Source organism: Scatophagus argus, chromosome 11, assembly GCF_020382885.2.
Source record: "Scatophagus argus isolate fScaArg1 chromosome 11, fScaArg1.pri, whole genome shotgun sequence".
NCBI classification, from domain to species: Eukaryota; Metazoa; Chordata; class Actinopteri; family Scatophagidae; genus Scatophagus; species Scatophagus argus.
In genome coordinates, this window is record NC_058503.1 from 16,657,909 (window position 1) to 16,673,123 (window position 15,215).

The 15,215-nt window shown below is 38.6% G+C and overlaps 4 protein-coding genes across 4 annotated transcripts; all 4 read left to right on the forward strand.

Annotated features, from left to right (window-relative positions):
* Positions 1-2,850: 2,850 nt before the first annotated feature.
* LOC124067208 (olfactory receptor 2K2-like) lies at positions 2,851-4,492 on the forward strand. Its single transcript, XM_046404363.1, has one exon. It carries the CDS (start codon positions 3,136-3,138, stop codon positions 4,078-4,080), a length of 945 nt encoding a protein of 314 aa, XP_046260319.1. The 5' UTR covers positions 2,851-3,135; the 3' UTR covers positions 4,081-4,492.
* Positions 4,493-5,557: 1,065 nt separating this feature from the next.
* Positions 5,558-6,537, forward strand: LOC124066784 (olfactory receptor 6N2-like). Its single transcript, XM_046403549.1, has one exon. The coding sequence runs from the start codon at positions 5,587-5,589 to the stop codon at positions 6,535-6,537; it is 951 nt and encodes a 316-aa protein (XP_046259505.1). The 5' UTR covers positions 5,558-5,586.
* A 1,817-nt stretch (positions 6,538-8,354) lies between these two features.
* LOC124066785 (olfactory receptor 6N1-like) lies at positions 8,355-9,284 on the forward strand. Its single transcript, XM_046403550.1, has one exon. The coding sequence runs from the start codon at positions 8,355-8,357 to the stop codon at positions 9,282-9,284; it is 930 nt and encodes a 309-aa protein (XP_046259506.1).
* Positions 9,285-13,282: 3,998 nt separating this feature from the next.
* Positions 13,283-14,417, forward strand: LOC124067206 (olfactory receptor 10A3-like). The gene has a single exon (XM_046404360.1). The coding sequence runs from the start codon at positions 13,323-13,325 to the stop codon at positions 14,301-14,303; it is 981 nt and encodes a 326-aa protein (XP_046260316.1). The 5' UTR covers positions 13,283-13,322; the 3' UTR covers positions 14,304-14,417.
* Positions 14,418-15,215: the final 798 nt, after the last annotated feature.

The window sequence follows — 15,215 nt, forward strand, 5'->3', positions numbered from 1 at the left end:
GAACAGACATATTGGTGTGTTTGAGTAGTGCTCCTCCTGACAAAGAAGCTGAACTTGATGTGTAAAATTGGTGAACTGGTCCTTTAAGCACAGTACTGTGCAAAGATGCATGTATGAGGATGAGTGTTTGGCTTGTTTGGATTTAGCTTAACATCTGACTTAAATAGTTCAATTACAAGATAGTACAGATATCATATATACAAAATACACTATATGGCGCCAGACTCAAAAGAGGTGTATGGTCTTTATTAAGTACTTTAACTAAAGTGAAAGTTTGAGAGCACTCTGAGGACATCAGAAAACACATTTCCTCTGAGACAGCCTGATATGTTCAGTCCCCTACGCATGAGATAATAAAGATTCGCTGATGCAACTCCCATCTATTGTGCAATGTTATGGAGACAGACAGACAAAGTAAACATGATGATTAAGCCTCAGGGTCATTAGTCCAACGTGTCTCTGTATCCCCGGGACATCAATTTATTCTTGATGTCATGCCCTGAGACCAGTGGTCTCTGTGCAGGACAAACATGCAACTGTGTGCTCATTCCCTCCACACCGAGAGAAGGCCTCTAATATTAGAGACTGGAAGAAAAAGGCCCAAATGCAGAATGCATATGTTTTCTGTGAGGTTGATGATTTAGTGTTTGAGCTGATGGCAGCTGATGGCAGCTCAAACACAGGAAGGTTCTGTGGCTCCTTGACAGCTTTGGTCAACAAAAGTAAAAAAAAAAAAATGTTAAATGTTAGTAAAAGAGAGTAAGCTCCGAAAAAACAGCAGGTAAAAGATTATTTGCATAAAAACATGTTTTCAGTGTGGAAAGCAGACCGCAGCTGTGCATGATATGCTTAGAAAGTCAGCTGAGTGACATCCATAGCACCAAAATCAAATCATAGATCAACCTTGATAATGGCTATGACAATGAGATTAGTATTTCCTAAAATTAAGTAATTTTAATGAAACAACAAGCACTGGTGTCCACAATGGACAGGCAAATATTCACCCCTCATCAGTGAGGACCATCAAAGTGTGGCCAGCGGGGACAGACTCTGTACTCCAGGACAGGTTTCAACACACGGACTGGAGTATGTTTGCTCCCCAGGCCAACTGTGGCTCACATACGGACATTGACATTTATACTTCCTCTGTTTTAGATTATATCACCACCACCATCGACAGTATTACAACAAAGAAGCAGAGCACCACGTACCCTAATCAGAAGCCATTGATGAACAAGGAGGTGTGGCTCCTGCTGAAGGCCCGTAACACTGCCATTAGATCAGAGGATGCACAGGCCTACAGCACATCCAAGGCAAACCTGAGGAGGGCCATCACAGACTACAAACCCAACAGCTCCACCCCCACAGCCATGGGCACCTACTTCCTGAACGAGCTTAATGACTTTCATGCTCACTTTGAGAGGGACAACAAGAACAAAGACACTGCCACCAAGACTACACTGTCAGCAGACTACGAACCCCTCACACTCTCCTCCACTGATGTCTACACAGCACTAAGCTGGATCAACCCATGCAAGGCTGTTGGTCCTGATGGCATTTATGAACGTGTGCTCAGAGCATGTGGGGAGCAGCTCGCTGGGATTTTCACAGACGTTTTAAACCTGTGCCTTGCCTAAGCAGTTGAGTCAACATGCTTCAAAGCTACATCCATTGTGCCAGTGCTGAAACACTCCAATCCGACGTGCCTCAACGACTACCTCGCGGTAGCACTCACATCCATCCTTATGAAATGCTTCGAGCGGCTGGTCCTGGCACACCTGAAGAACACTAGTTTGCCTACCGCAGCAACACGAGTATAGATGATACAGTTTCCATAGTGCATCTGTGCTCACATACCTGGACAACTACAACACATATGTGTGATTGCTGTTTGCTGACTTCAGCTCAGCATTCAACACTGTAATCCCCTCCAAGTCAATCACTAAAGTTGGAGACCTGGGCAACAACACATCCCTCTGCAACTGGATTATGGACTTTCTGACCAACAGACCATAGTATGTTAGGTCAGGCCACACCTGCTCCACCACCATTACACTCAAAACCGGTGTGCCACAAGGCTGTGGTGACCTGCTGCAGTGCCACTTTCAACCATTGAGGACATCCAGTAGAAAGGCTGTCATTGCATTGAGCATGCAGCATTGTTAAGGACTCCTCCCACCCTGCCCATAGACTGATTTCCCTCCTGCCCTCGGGCAGGAGCTTCCACACAAGGACCAGCAGACTGAGGAATAGCTTTTTCCCCAAACTGTGTCCTTACTGAAGTCTTGTTGACCCTTACACACCACTTCACACCCCTCACCTCCTCATTCCTCCTCATACCAAAGATTGTACTCCGCTACCACTGTACTGTTCCTGCTTTTTGTTCAATGCTAAACTGCATTTCGTTGCCCTTTATCTGTCCATGTGCAATGACAATAAAGTTGAATCTAATCTAATCTAATCAGTAAGAGTGCAGAATTGAAAAATCAGTCAGTCAGTTTCGGTCAGTTTTGTGGTCACCAGCACTGGAATGTTGGATCCTTTTGGGTCCTGTGCAATGAGGTTGGTGCCTCCAGGTGGCTGACCTAAAACTCACTGAACACCTTTGAGATGAACTGGAACTGAGATTGGCCTTTTCATCCTACATCAATGCTGATGTCACTATTGATCTACTGCATGAATGGGAAAAAATTCCCTCATTTTTTGGAGTTAGTACATCTCATTTTTGATCTTCTCAGACATCAAAACTACAATTTAACATTTGCTGCTTTTCCAAATAATACTGATAAGCAGAATAGCAATATTAAAGGGTGGAGGAGGCGCTGATCAAGCCGTGTGAAAATGTGATCTGCTTCACCTTCGGAGATACTGCACATGACGTAACAAAACATGACCAAGAATAAGACAAGAACTCCTCCTAAACTCTGTAGCTCGAGTAAATTCTGACAGCTGATTGGACTGCAACAACTCTCAACGAGGAATAAAAGCAATAAACTTGTCTGTCGGATCTGGGTGAATCACTTTAATCTTAAATCTTTCTAATACTGCTCTTCTCATATACACAACAGAGGACAATATAGTCAAGAAGAAGACATAGGTAACTCTCCAGTGACATTTTTGACAAATAGGTAAAAAATGATCAATGCAACCATTTTAAGCACATTTTCCTTATCAGGGTTAAATGACACAGCAACGACAAAGCTCAGAGGCACTCTTTTCTTTTTCACCATGTTGTGTTACAGTGTGATTTTGCTTGTAAATGGTGCTCTTATTGTCATCATCGTATTGGAGGAAAAACTTCACGAGCCCATGTACATCTTCCTGTGCAATCTCTGCATTAATAGTCTTTATGGGACATCAGCCTTTTACCCAAAATTCCTTTTTGATTTGTTGTCGAACAGTCATGTTATATCTTACGCTGGCTGCCTGTTACAAATCTTTGTTATATACTCCTATGCATCAACCGAATTTTCTATTCTAGCCCTGATGGCCTATGACCGATATGTGGCTATATGTCGACCACTGGAGTACCACTCTGTTATGACTAAACAGAAAGTTGTTTTCTTGGTGTGTTTCTCCAGACTTGTTCCTTTGCTCTGCATAACTACTATTATAATAATGACCTCTAGACTGGAATTATGTGGCTCCCACATAGAAAAACTTTATTGTGAAAATTGGTCAGTACTTAAACTTTCCTGCAAATCGATAGCAGTAAATAATGTTGTTGGATTTATCATCATATTTTTCTATTTCGGGCATGATATTTTCATTGTGTGCTCATATGTGCAGTTGGTAAAATCAGCTTTAAAGTCGAGAGAGGGGAGGAGGAAGTTTATGCAGACATGTGTGCCACATTTATTGTGTTTGCTTAATGTCACAGTGGCTCTGCTGTTTGACCTCATGTACACCAGATATGGATCAAGCTCAGTATCACAGAGTCTAAAGAACTTCATGGCCATAGAGTTTCTCATGATTCCACCTATTCTCAACCCGATTATTTATGGACTTAAACTGACTCAAATTCGCAACAGTTTTGCAAGTTTGTGTATAGACAAGAAACAGGTTAAAGGATTAGGTTGAGACATTGCAAAAATGTGTTTTGAGGTCAGCTTTTCTGTCTCATAAGCAGAGTTTGGTCATCGTAATACAACATGGGAAAGTGACACGTGCCCCGACCTTTCTTTCTTTCTTTCTTTCCGGGAGTATATCCAAAAATGTAAAACCCTCTCTCTTTTTCTGTTTCCAGATATTGGTTGATGGTTGGAAAAAAAACAAACACACTGGTATCAGATATCAACTTTTCGGAGAGTGGTTTAATAAATGGTTATTTTGGAGGCTGAACTTAGAGGCTTTTTTAATTTACATTAACAGGTGTTTCTGATATTCTGTTTCTACTCAAGATTGTACTGAAAAGTATTTAAAATCCAAACAAGTGAACAAAGAAAAAATACATTCCTGATACTGCTGGTTTAATCTTCCCTGCTGCTCTCAAGTTTTCTACACTTTTACATTTTAACTTCAGCAGAAAATGTTATTATTCAGCATTACTTTATTCATTTTCAAATTTAATTTTCAAATTCATTAGATTTCATTGCAGCTCTTTTTGGAGCCAGAAAAGCCTTTTTCCAACAGCTTCCAACTTATACTGCCCAACATCTCTAAACACAACAAAATGAACATATTATCCCCTTATAACATTAATACTGTGAGCATGTGTCCAACTGACACACTGAAGTCCAGTGTTCACTCTATTTTGACCTTTGGTTCTCATAAACTCCAGGGAAAAATAACTGGCCCTTCAGCGAAGGAGATTAACAATGGGGTGCTGCAGGACACTCACTGTACACGGTATAATGATGTCTTACTAAATGCTGTGCAATAGTTTCAAACTCTAAAATATTAAACGTCCTACATGAAACAGACTCACATGTCTAGTGAATCATTTTAGTTTTTCTCTTGAGTAGCAAAAATAAATCTAACATAAATCTCATAAATCTGTTGGTATTTATACCTGTAAACTAACATTTAATAAATGGTTAATAACACATTATAATGTACTTGCAAGAAGATATAAAATAGTCTAAGTCTTTATTAATGTATTTAACAATAACTACGTCTCCTCTTGTTAGTGGAGGCAGATATATAAACACATAACGAATGACAATATAATCAGCACATCTGTAATGGTGTAAACATTAGATAAAGTTTGACCAACGCACAGAGTGACACGACTGCTGAGTGTATAATGAGTGTATAAATATAAAACTGTCAAAATAGAATCAAAGTACTCAGTAGAGCTAATTTTGCCATTTAAAACATAACTGAAGATGTGAAATTAAGATAATTCTACCCTTGGTCTAAAATCAAGTATCAAGCCAATACCTGACTATCTTTGGAAAAATAATTGTGTTTTCTTTTTTTTGTTGTTGTTTTTTTTTTCCCCCTCTGATTTGCCAGCCAATGGCATGCCTGTAATACAGAAGAGGCAGTCTCTCCTTTAAGATCCAACCTTTATTTCTTAGCTTAATAAAACAAGTGCATGATAATCACATCTATTGCAAAACAAGAGATAGGATAGCCTACAGAATGAATAATAGATCCAGTATACTTGTATTTTCATTGTCAGGCTTTAATGCCACAGTCAATTATAGAGCAACTCTTTTCTCTCTTACCTTATTATGTTATGGTCTAATTTTAGTGGTAAATGTGTCTCTCATTTTGACCATAATATTGAATCAAAATTTACATGAACCCATGTACATTTTTTTGTGTTCTTTGTGCATCAATAGTCTTTATGGGACTGCAGGGTTTTATCCCAAATTTCTCAGTGATCTTCTATCTGATATTCAGGTAATATCATATGTAGGATGCCTTTTGCAAATCTTTGTTATATATTCCAATGCAAAAACTGACTACTCTATCTTAGTTCTAATGGCCTATGACAGATATGTGGCAATATGTCGACCTCTGGAGTATCACTCTGTAATGTCTGTGCGAAGGACGGCAGTGTTGGTCATATTGTCCTGGGTTGTTCCTTTTAGCTGTGAGGCTGCAGTTATAATTTTGACATCTGTGCTGAAGTTATGTGGCTCCCACATAGATAAACTCTATTGTGAGAACTGGTCAATTGTTAAACTTGCTTGTGGCTCAACGAGAGCAAATGATATTGTTGGATTGATTGTTATCTCTTTCTATTTCGGTCATGCTCTCTTCATTGCGTGTTCATATGTGTGGCTTGTAAAATCATCTCTAAAATCCAGAGAGGGAAGGAGAAAATTTACACAAACATGCGTACCACATTTATTATGTCTGCTCAATGTCACAAGTTCTTTGCTTTTTGATGTTATGTACTCGAGGTATGGATCAGCATCTATGTCTCAGAATTTAAGGAACTTCATGGCCATACAATTCCTCGTAGTTACACCTACTCTAAACCCAATAATTTATGGACTGAACCTGTCTAAAATTAGGAACACAATGATAGCCTATTTGTGCACGTTTGCAGGTAAGAGTTTTAAACTCACAATCAAGGTGTGATGCATGTAACCACTCATATATCGCTTTGTTTTGAGCAGACACAGGCCTGTTGTGTTTCTCGAGTTTTCCTTTCCTCTTTTGTCATTCACTCATGTAGAAAAGTGGAGAGAATTGGGAGAATTTAAGCTTTTCCACAATTCAACAACAATGATTAATATTGTCAGGTTTGTCATTCTATTTTTGTTTCTAATGTGGGCATAACCTTTTTACTGTGTATACATAAAATAACAGGTTTCAAGTCAAGAGAGAGGAGTAGGGTGTAGGTACAGACGTGTGCCACAGTTGTTTTTCTCCTTGTCTTTATGTAGATATAATTCAAGTTTAAGTTTAAACTAAAGTTTAAGGGAACACCTAAAAGTGTCAGTAAGGACATCAAACTGAATAAAGGCTGAGAAGTGTGGTGTAGTGTTTTCAGAGGAATTTGTTAACATCAGCTCAGGGAGATGGGCTTGTCAGAGCCACTGAGGCTTTGAGGAATTTCAATCTTAGAAACATTAGAAGTGACATAAATATGCGTTAAGTATTTCAAGGTCACGGTAAGACCAGTAAACCCTACTAGTTATATTCTAAGCAGTCTCCATAAGAATATCATGCACGGTTTGAAACAATGAAGACAGTGAACTCTTAACTTTATGTTATGATTGAACAGTTTTTTCTTCTTATTTTCACAATGGACTGAATGTTTCTCTTGTCTGTTTGTGTGGAGGCTGATGACTGTCGGCAGTGAACGTTTTATAGATTGAGTTATGTTAGATGTTGTGATATCTGGACAAGTATATTAAAATTTCAATATGCTCAGTATTACACTCCTATAACATTCATAAACAGCATATGCTCAACAAATCCAGTGTCTATGTGTCCAATGCCTGACATAGCTTATTGCCCTGTGACACAGAGCTCCATTATAGGGCAAAAACTATTAAAACACATCAAAAAGCCACACTGCTGCCCCGACTGATGGAACTTCAGTACCACGATTAAATCCCACCCATCATGTCAGAAATGCTCCTTTGTAGCACCAACTGTATTAATCTGTAGCTGAAAACAGTTTGTGTGTAATACACAATTGACTTTAAGTTAGCGACTTTAAGCAGCAACCTCTCGGACTGAAATGTGAAGTATTAAAAACAGCAATTCCTCGAATGGCCACTTCTGGCTCCAAAAGTGAGTCATTTCCATAAGACCCCTTGTTAATATGCCCAACTTTACAGCAGAAATAAACATGTTTACAGCCAGATACAAAAAAACACTTTTGGTCTCTATAGCTAATTTCCCAGTTCATGACAGCACAGGTGATGAATTTTTATAGCTTGTTTAAATTATGTGAAGCAAATGACAGCACGAGGTCTGCCATGGATGTATGAAAAGCGGCACTTTTGTGTGTCTCTCAGCTACACAGATGCATAGCAGAGGGGCAAGCAGTGAACAGCGCAGAGGTGTCCTGACCTAACTGTTCGTGCTTTCGTATGAAATCAGAAAATAATGTTTTATTTCTGTGCTTCACTACTTAGTTCTCTCTTCATTCACTCTCTAACTTACTTGACCACTGCTGCTTTCTCTCTCTCTGTCGTTCTGTCTCTGGACTGTTGACGCGGGGAGGGAGGGGCCCTCTTTGAATGTTACTTTTACAAACAGAAACCAACAAATCCTGCTCAGCACACATTTAAGGAGGGACAGTCTCCTCTAACATCAAAGTGGTCAACTCAGCTGGACAGATATAATGAACATTTTGAGCTTTTCAAAGTATTGTATCCTCTCCTCTCAATACTGTTTTTCAATTTTGCAGTTTTTTTTCTGAAAATACAAAGTACTATAAAATGAATAACGCATCCGTTATGCTTGTATTTTCACTGTCAGGCTTCAGTGCAACATTTAACTACAGAACAACTCTTTTCTCTCTCTCTTTACTATGTTATGGTCTAATTTTAGTGGTAAACGCATCTCTCATTTTAACCATAATTTTGGATCGAAACCTGCATGAGCCCATGTACATTTTTTTGTGTTTTTTGTGCATCAATGGACTTTATGGGACCGCAGGTTTTCATCCTAAATTTATTGCAGATCTTCTATCAGATATTTATGTAATATCATACGCAGCATGCCTTTTACAAATCTATGTTATATACTCCTATGCAATGATTGACTACTCTATTTTAGCTCTTATGGCCTATGACAGATATGTGGCAATATGTCGACCTCTAGAGTATCACTCTGTAATGTCTGTACAAAGAATGGCTGTGTTGGTCACTTTGTCCTGGCTTGTTCCTCTCTGTGCAGAAGCCTTGATGATATCTTTGACTTCCAGATTAAAATTATGTGGTTCCCACATACAGAAACTCTATTGTGAGAACTGGTCAGTCATCAAACTTGCTTGTAGTTCAACAGCAGCAAATGACATAGTTGGATTGATTTTTATTTGTTTCTACTGTGGCCATGTTCTCTTCATCGTGTCTTCGTACGTGAAGCTGGTAAGATCAGCCTTTAAGTCTACAGAGGTCAGGAAAAAATTCACACAAACATGTGTGCCACATTTGTTATGTCTGTTTAATGTCACAGCTGCTTTGCTGTTTGACATTATGTACGCTAGATATGGATCGGCATCTGTGCCACAGAGTGTAAAGAACTTCATGGCCATACAGTTCCTTATTATTCCACCTCTTCTCAATCCTGTTATTTATGGACTGATTCTGACAAAAATTAGAAAAAGAATGGTATTTCGGTGTATGATCCCACGTCAAAGATTTTAACTGACACTCATCTCACAACTGATATCACTATATTTTGAAAACGTGTATCTTTTTTGTCAGCCTGTCATGGTGACAATGACCTCTAATCCATAATTTACTTTTCTTTTTCTGTATGTGCAGTAAGTTCATATTATTATGTTTGTAAATGTACTTCTTTATGTTGTAAAATACAAATAAAACTAAGTTTAAAAGAATATGGGTAGCCCTGAAAGTTGTAGGATATGAACCCTTTTTCAGGTTTAAGCCTTGTTTTAGGTATGAACTCATATATGAGCTATGTTAGATGTTGTGATATATTGACCATACTCAAAGATATATCATACCTCATCACTTATTTAGCCAAACCAACCAAAGACACTATCAACATGCCAAAGAGGTTGGCAAATGTATTACTACAATACGGTATCCAGGCCTGTGTCTGTCTAACATGAAAGGCATAGACCACCCAATAATCAAAGATTTTCAACTGTATTCTTAGTTTGAAAATAGTGAATGGATAAGAAAAGGCTTATTCACATGGATATTAATATTTTTGTATTTTCCCAACCAGATCCAACTTCATTTCTAATTGAAAACAAAGAGGGTCCCTATTGTAAATGCAAATATCAATGATAAGAAAGACTAACTGAATCACCACGGCCACACAAAAGGCTATTAAAATGAAATAATAACCTTCATAGTCATGTCAAAACTAAGCAGTATCCTCCAGTGCTGAAAAACTTAGCTGGGTGGCATTTATATTCACACTGGTGATTTTAGACCTCAGACTAAAGATCTCTACTGGGTAAAGCAATACTCTGAACAGTGTTTATCTGAATAGTGTTTATATGATCATTTCTGGCAGCAACAAAGCCCTCTCCCAGCATCATTTACTTCTTTCTCTAACTTACTAACTCTAACTAACTTACTTTAACACACGCACATCTTGAAAATAACAACACCTCCATCAGAATGCTGTCTTCAACACAATCTCCCCCATAAAACTTATTGGAAAAATAATGTAAAGGGACTACAACTGACATCTAATTGTATAAACCTGGTTGTACAATGATGAATTAAATTGAATCTTGAATCAGACCTCTTTTACTGGTTGTGTCTATGCACTGTATATGTCTCTGTCTAAAAAAAAAACAATGGGGAAGTGCTTAGCAAAATTCAGTTACATCTACGTTTTTATATTTGCTACCGTAAATCATATCAGTTTGTAGCAGAAACAGAAAAGACTGTTCTCCTTGGGCATTGATCCGTGAAATAACTAACTGGTGAACTTTTAGTTTGAAAGTTTGCACGTCCCAAAACTGATGGCAAATATTATTTGTGTAACTTGTGCCTCAGAGGGATTGATGGACAGCAATTTACAATAACAATACTGAAATGCAAATGACTTCACTACCAACCTCCAGACAGACTCGCATATCTTTACCGTAAATGATGAAAGGCTGCTGTAATGGGTATCATTGTTATGGATCCCACTGCTTCTCTTGGGACCTCTCTGGTGGGCCGCAGTAGAAAACAACAGACCTTAGGGAACAGGGCTAACTACAGCCACCTAATTATGATCCATTGGTCAGTGTAGGCTGGCCTCACTTCAATAATGAGTACCTTAGAGGGGATACTGTAGCTGTTGTTTTTGAGGAGTTACAAAGGGTACATACAATAATTATGGTAGAAGTGTTCAACAGGTCATTATCTCCACTCTCCTCTGAGAACAATTAATAAAACAAGACCACCCTGGAGAGCCAGTCAAGATACTAATTCACACAAACAGGGTCAGTGACCTTCAATTCCTGAAACTAGAAATAAATACATTAAACCAAACTAATGTTCTATTTCACTTTAATACATTTCAGTATATTCAGCTGTTAAATTTTTGTTCTTATTATCATCCTCATTGATTGGGCTTGTTAATGAGTGCAACTGCAAAACCCTTTAACAATAAAGTGCAACAGAATATGTATATATAATCGATCGATCAATACACCATAAACTATGGCTTTGAAATGTCTGATTTTACGGCTCTCACACACAACGTAAACCCAACATAAGCATTTTTATTTTATTATATTATACTGTATACTTTCCAATTAGCCATATATTAATTGCTAAAACAGTTGTGACATCTTTTCATCTCATGACTGTGTTCCTAACAGATGTGATTGCCGCTGACTATGTGATACCATTTGAAAGTATGAAACCAACCTGACTTTGTCCACAGTTTGACTCTCTCCAAATTGCACTGCAACTTGAGGTAGGATGTGAGCAGGGAGCCTATGACTCAGTTCTTGGTGGTTGGAGAGCAGGATTTGGTGGTTCATGGTGTCAAACACTGAATGGTCCAGCTGGATTACGACCGTGGAGAGGGAGCCTGTGAAACACAAAGTATAGCTGAGAATGATGGGAATATTTTTAATTTCGCAAGTATAGTTATAAACAGAAGTATTGGACTAGTTCAAAATTTTGACCCGTGGGGGACATCAATGTCTTTATCAAATTTCATATCAAAACATCCAGTATTTTTTGACGCGTTTAATGTTAAACCACAAATATCAGCTTTCCGGTTGTCCTTGAGGAAAGGTTAGGGGATCAACAAAGTCTGTAGGTTTCATCTTCTGGGAACCATTAATTTTTCTACTACAAGGTAATTCATCCAGGAGGTATTCCGAAACTCGTCAGGGGAGCTAGAGGTATGACATTAAAGTATATCTTCTGGTCATTATGGATATCTGCGCCAAATGTCATGGAACTCTACCCAATTGTTGTAGAGATATTTCACAAAAATATGTATGTCAACCTCATAGTGGTGCTAGAAGTAAGTAAGGGGATCAGCAAGTCATTAGGGCAGTGGTTCTCAGACTTTTTTTCTGCATGGCCCCACTCTATCATAGTTGAATCCCTATCAATAGCAGAAGGAAGTATTAATTCCTGGGCTACAGGGTGCGGCTTTTCACACTGAGCAACTCTGTAGGCAACTTTATACAAGGTGAGTTGAGCATTTGGCCCTGCTATTGACTAGCAATCAGTCCAGGGTGTACCCCACCTCTTGCCCCAGCTGGGATAGGATCCAGCCCCCCACCCACCCCAGCAACTCTGCATGGATAAGCTGGTATTTTCAGATACACAACACACTGTGGTCGCTCCTCATTACCCACTGTTGTACTGGTGAAGCCAAGGGCGATATACCCCTGGTTGTATTTTCTTGCTTTTGCCTTGGAACTTGTGCTTTAATTTGGTGAAGACTCATCCTCTATACAGACCTGTCCATGTTACGCTAGCAGTGCTCAAGCATGCCTCATTCATTTGCCTCGCCATACCCTACCCCCTGCAATAGCTTCATGTGATGTCATTAAAGTTGGTGGTGTGATAGTTAGGTGGCCCAATACTATTGTCTATACAGTGTATGTTCTCTATCATTATATTTCCTTCTTGCCACATGCCTTTCCTCATTATATTAAAAGAAAACGTAATTGTCCCTTATAAACGTATTTGCTGTTGCTATTTGCTTGTAGACCTATATAAATGTAATTTCTAGGAGTCGGTGTTGGAAGACAAGTTAGGTGGACTCATCCTGTGAGAACCAGGAATATCTACAAAATTTTATGGCAATCCATCTCATAAATGTTAAGATATTTCAGACTGGACTAAAGTGGTGGACAGACTTACCTACCAAATAACTGACATTGCCACCCCCCAATGACATGTGGCTAGTGTAGCCAAAAACAAATGGTGTATCATAAACTTTAACTTTAATGGAGAAGTTTCCACATTCTCCAGAGATGAATCAGTGTGGTAATATGTGTCAGGCTGTACAAGATAAAAGATGCTGAACACCTTCCATTAAGCACAGTCGTGGTTTATCTGTGTATAGAGCTATAGCTTACTAAATATGTTGACAGGTGTTATTTTTGTTTCAAAACCTTCAGTGATTCATTGCATTTAACTTATTAACATTGCTTATTTTCTTATTTTTAAAAACAGTTAATAAGAGGTTGTACAAGAACAGACACATATAGTGACTTGTGAGACCTTTTGATTTAGAGAATGGACAACAGGTCTCTCCCTTTTTACTTTAACCTCACCATGTTCATGAATATTGGACACCAGCGTTATCCAGCCTTTGTCTTTTGCCTCCTGCTCTACAGCTTTATTGTGTCTGCAAATCTTCTCATAATCTGCATAATATCAAGGGAGCAAACACTGCATGAGCCCATGTATATTTTCATTGCATTTTTATCTGTCAACTCTGTGTATGGTTCTACTGGTTTCTTCCCCAGATTCCTCATGGACCTTCTGTCTGACAGCCATTTGATCTCACGTCCACTTTGTTTCACTCAGATCTTTGTTGTTTACACTTATGCTTCTTATGAAATGACTATTCTGAGCATTATGGCATATGATAGGTATGTTGCTGTTTGTCATCCTTTACACTATCACAGAAAGATGACATCTAAAACTGTCTATACACTGGCATTTTTTGCTTGGGCTTCTCCAGCCTGTAACCTTACAGTAACCATTTATATGATTGTCAGGCTTCCTCTCTGTGGTAACAACATACATAAGGTATATTGTGCCAGCTGGAATATTGTAAAATTATCATGTGTTACTGATGCTGTTAACAGTATTGTTGCTATGCTGGGGGCTGTAATTGTAGCCTTTCTTCCTTTTGCTTTTATCTTGTACACTTATCTGAGAATTGTGGTTGCTTGTTGGAAAAAGTCATCAGAGGTCAAGGGAAAAGTATTACAGAGTTGTCTTCCACATGTTATTTCATTCATGATTTATTCCATCACATCATTTAGTGATACAGCCCTGAGCAGACAAAATCTCGATGAGATAAATCCATTTGTGGCTGTGATTTTGTCACTAGAATTTGTTGTCATCCCTCCATTTCTGAATCCTCTTGTGTATGGCCTTAAATTACCAGAAATTAGAAGACACATTGTCAAGATATTATGCTTAAAACATCAAACAAAAATGAATGTCTGCAGACCATTACCTACTGAGTCTGCACTGATCCTGTGAATGTTCTGCATTATTAAACTACCTACGGCGACAAACAATGGATAAAATCTGTATTATCTCAGCAAAAAGACAAACAATTGTGGTGTCCTTATCAGCTTTATTAAACTATGATGACTATGGCTATTAAAAATGTAAAATATGAATATGAATGAATATGAAACTCTCAACCCATGTGATATTGAAGTGTGACTGTGAAAACTGTTAGGAGTTACAAAATGGAGGACCCACACACCAATGCACACACCAACACGAGGGAGACTGTGAACAAGGAGACTTTAATAAAATAACTTACTCAAAAAGGAACAAGTGCAAACAAAAGGGGCTGAATCTGAATCTGAATAATCTGAATCTGAATCCTCTTGTGTATGCCCTTAAATTACCCAAAACTAGAGGACACACTGTCAAGCTATTATGCTTAAAATACCATACTAAAAAGAATTCCCATAAAACAGCAACAAATCTCTCCTTAAGTTATGTTAACTACAATACTGTGATAATATGCTTCGCAGCAGTTTGTAAAGTGAGAGGTGTGGCAAGCTGAGAACCACCGCTTATAGCCCAAACTGATAAATGTGCATGCTTTGTTTACAGCAGAGATTCAAGTGAATTAGAGTTTATTAGGCAAATGTTAATCACCTGGTTTATAATAAAGTGGGTATTGGACAGAACAGCATGATGGTGTGATGGTTAGGGCTACTGCCTCAAAGTGAGATGGTTCCAGGTTTGGGCTTAGGTGCGAGCCCTTCTGTGCAGAGTTAGCACGCTCTCCCTCGGCCTGCATGGGCTTTTTCCGGGTACTCCAGCTTTAGGGCTGGGTATCAATCAAAAATTTTCGATACCGGTTCCTGAACGATACTTTTTTCCATCCCAATTTTATAATATCAATTCCAACAAAAAGAAAATTACATTCTA

Excerpts from the sequence above, each read along its gene's own strand:
- LOC124066784 (XM_046403549.1), top strand. The coding sequence starts at position 5,587 with ATGAATAATAGATCCAGTATACTTGTATTTTCATTGTCAGGCTTTAAT.
- LOC124067208 (XM_046404363.1), top strand. The coding sequence starts at position 3,136 with ATGATCAATGCAACCATTTTAAGCACATTTTCCTTATCAGGGTTAAAT.
- LOC124066785 (XM_046403550.1), top strand. The coding sequence starts at position 8,355 with ATGAATAACGCATCCGTTATGCTTGTATTTTCACTGTCAGGCTTCAGT.
- LOC124067206 (XM_046404360.1), top strand. The coding sequence starts at position 13,323 with ATGGACAACAGGTCTCTCCCTTTTTACTTTAACCTCACCATGTTCATG.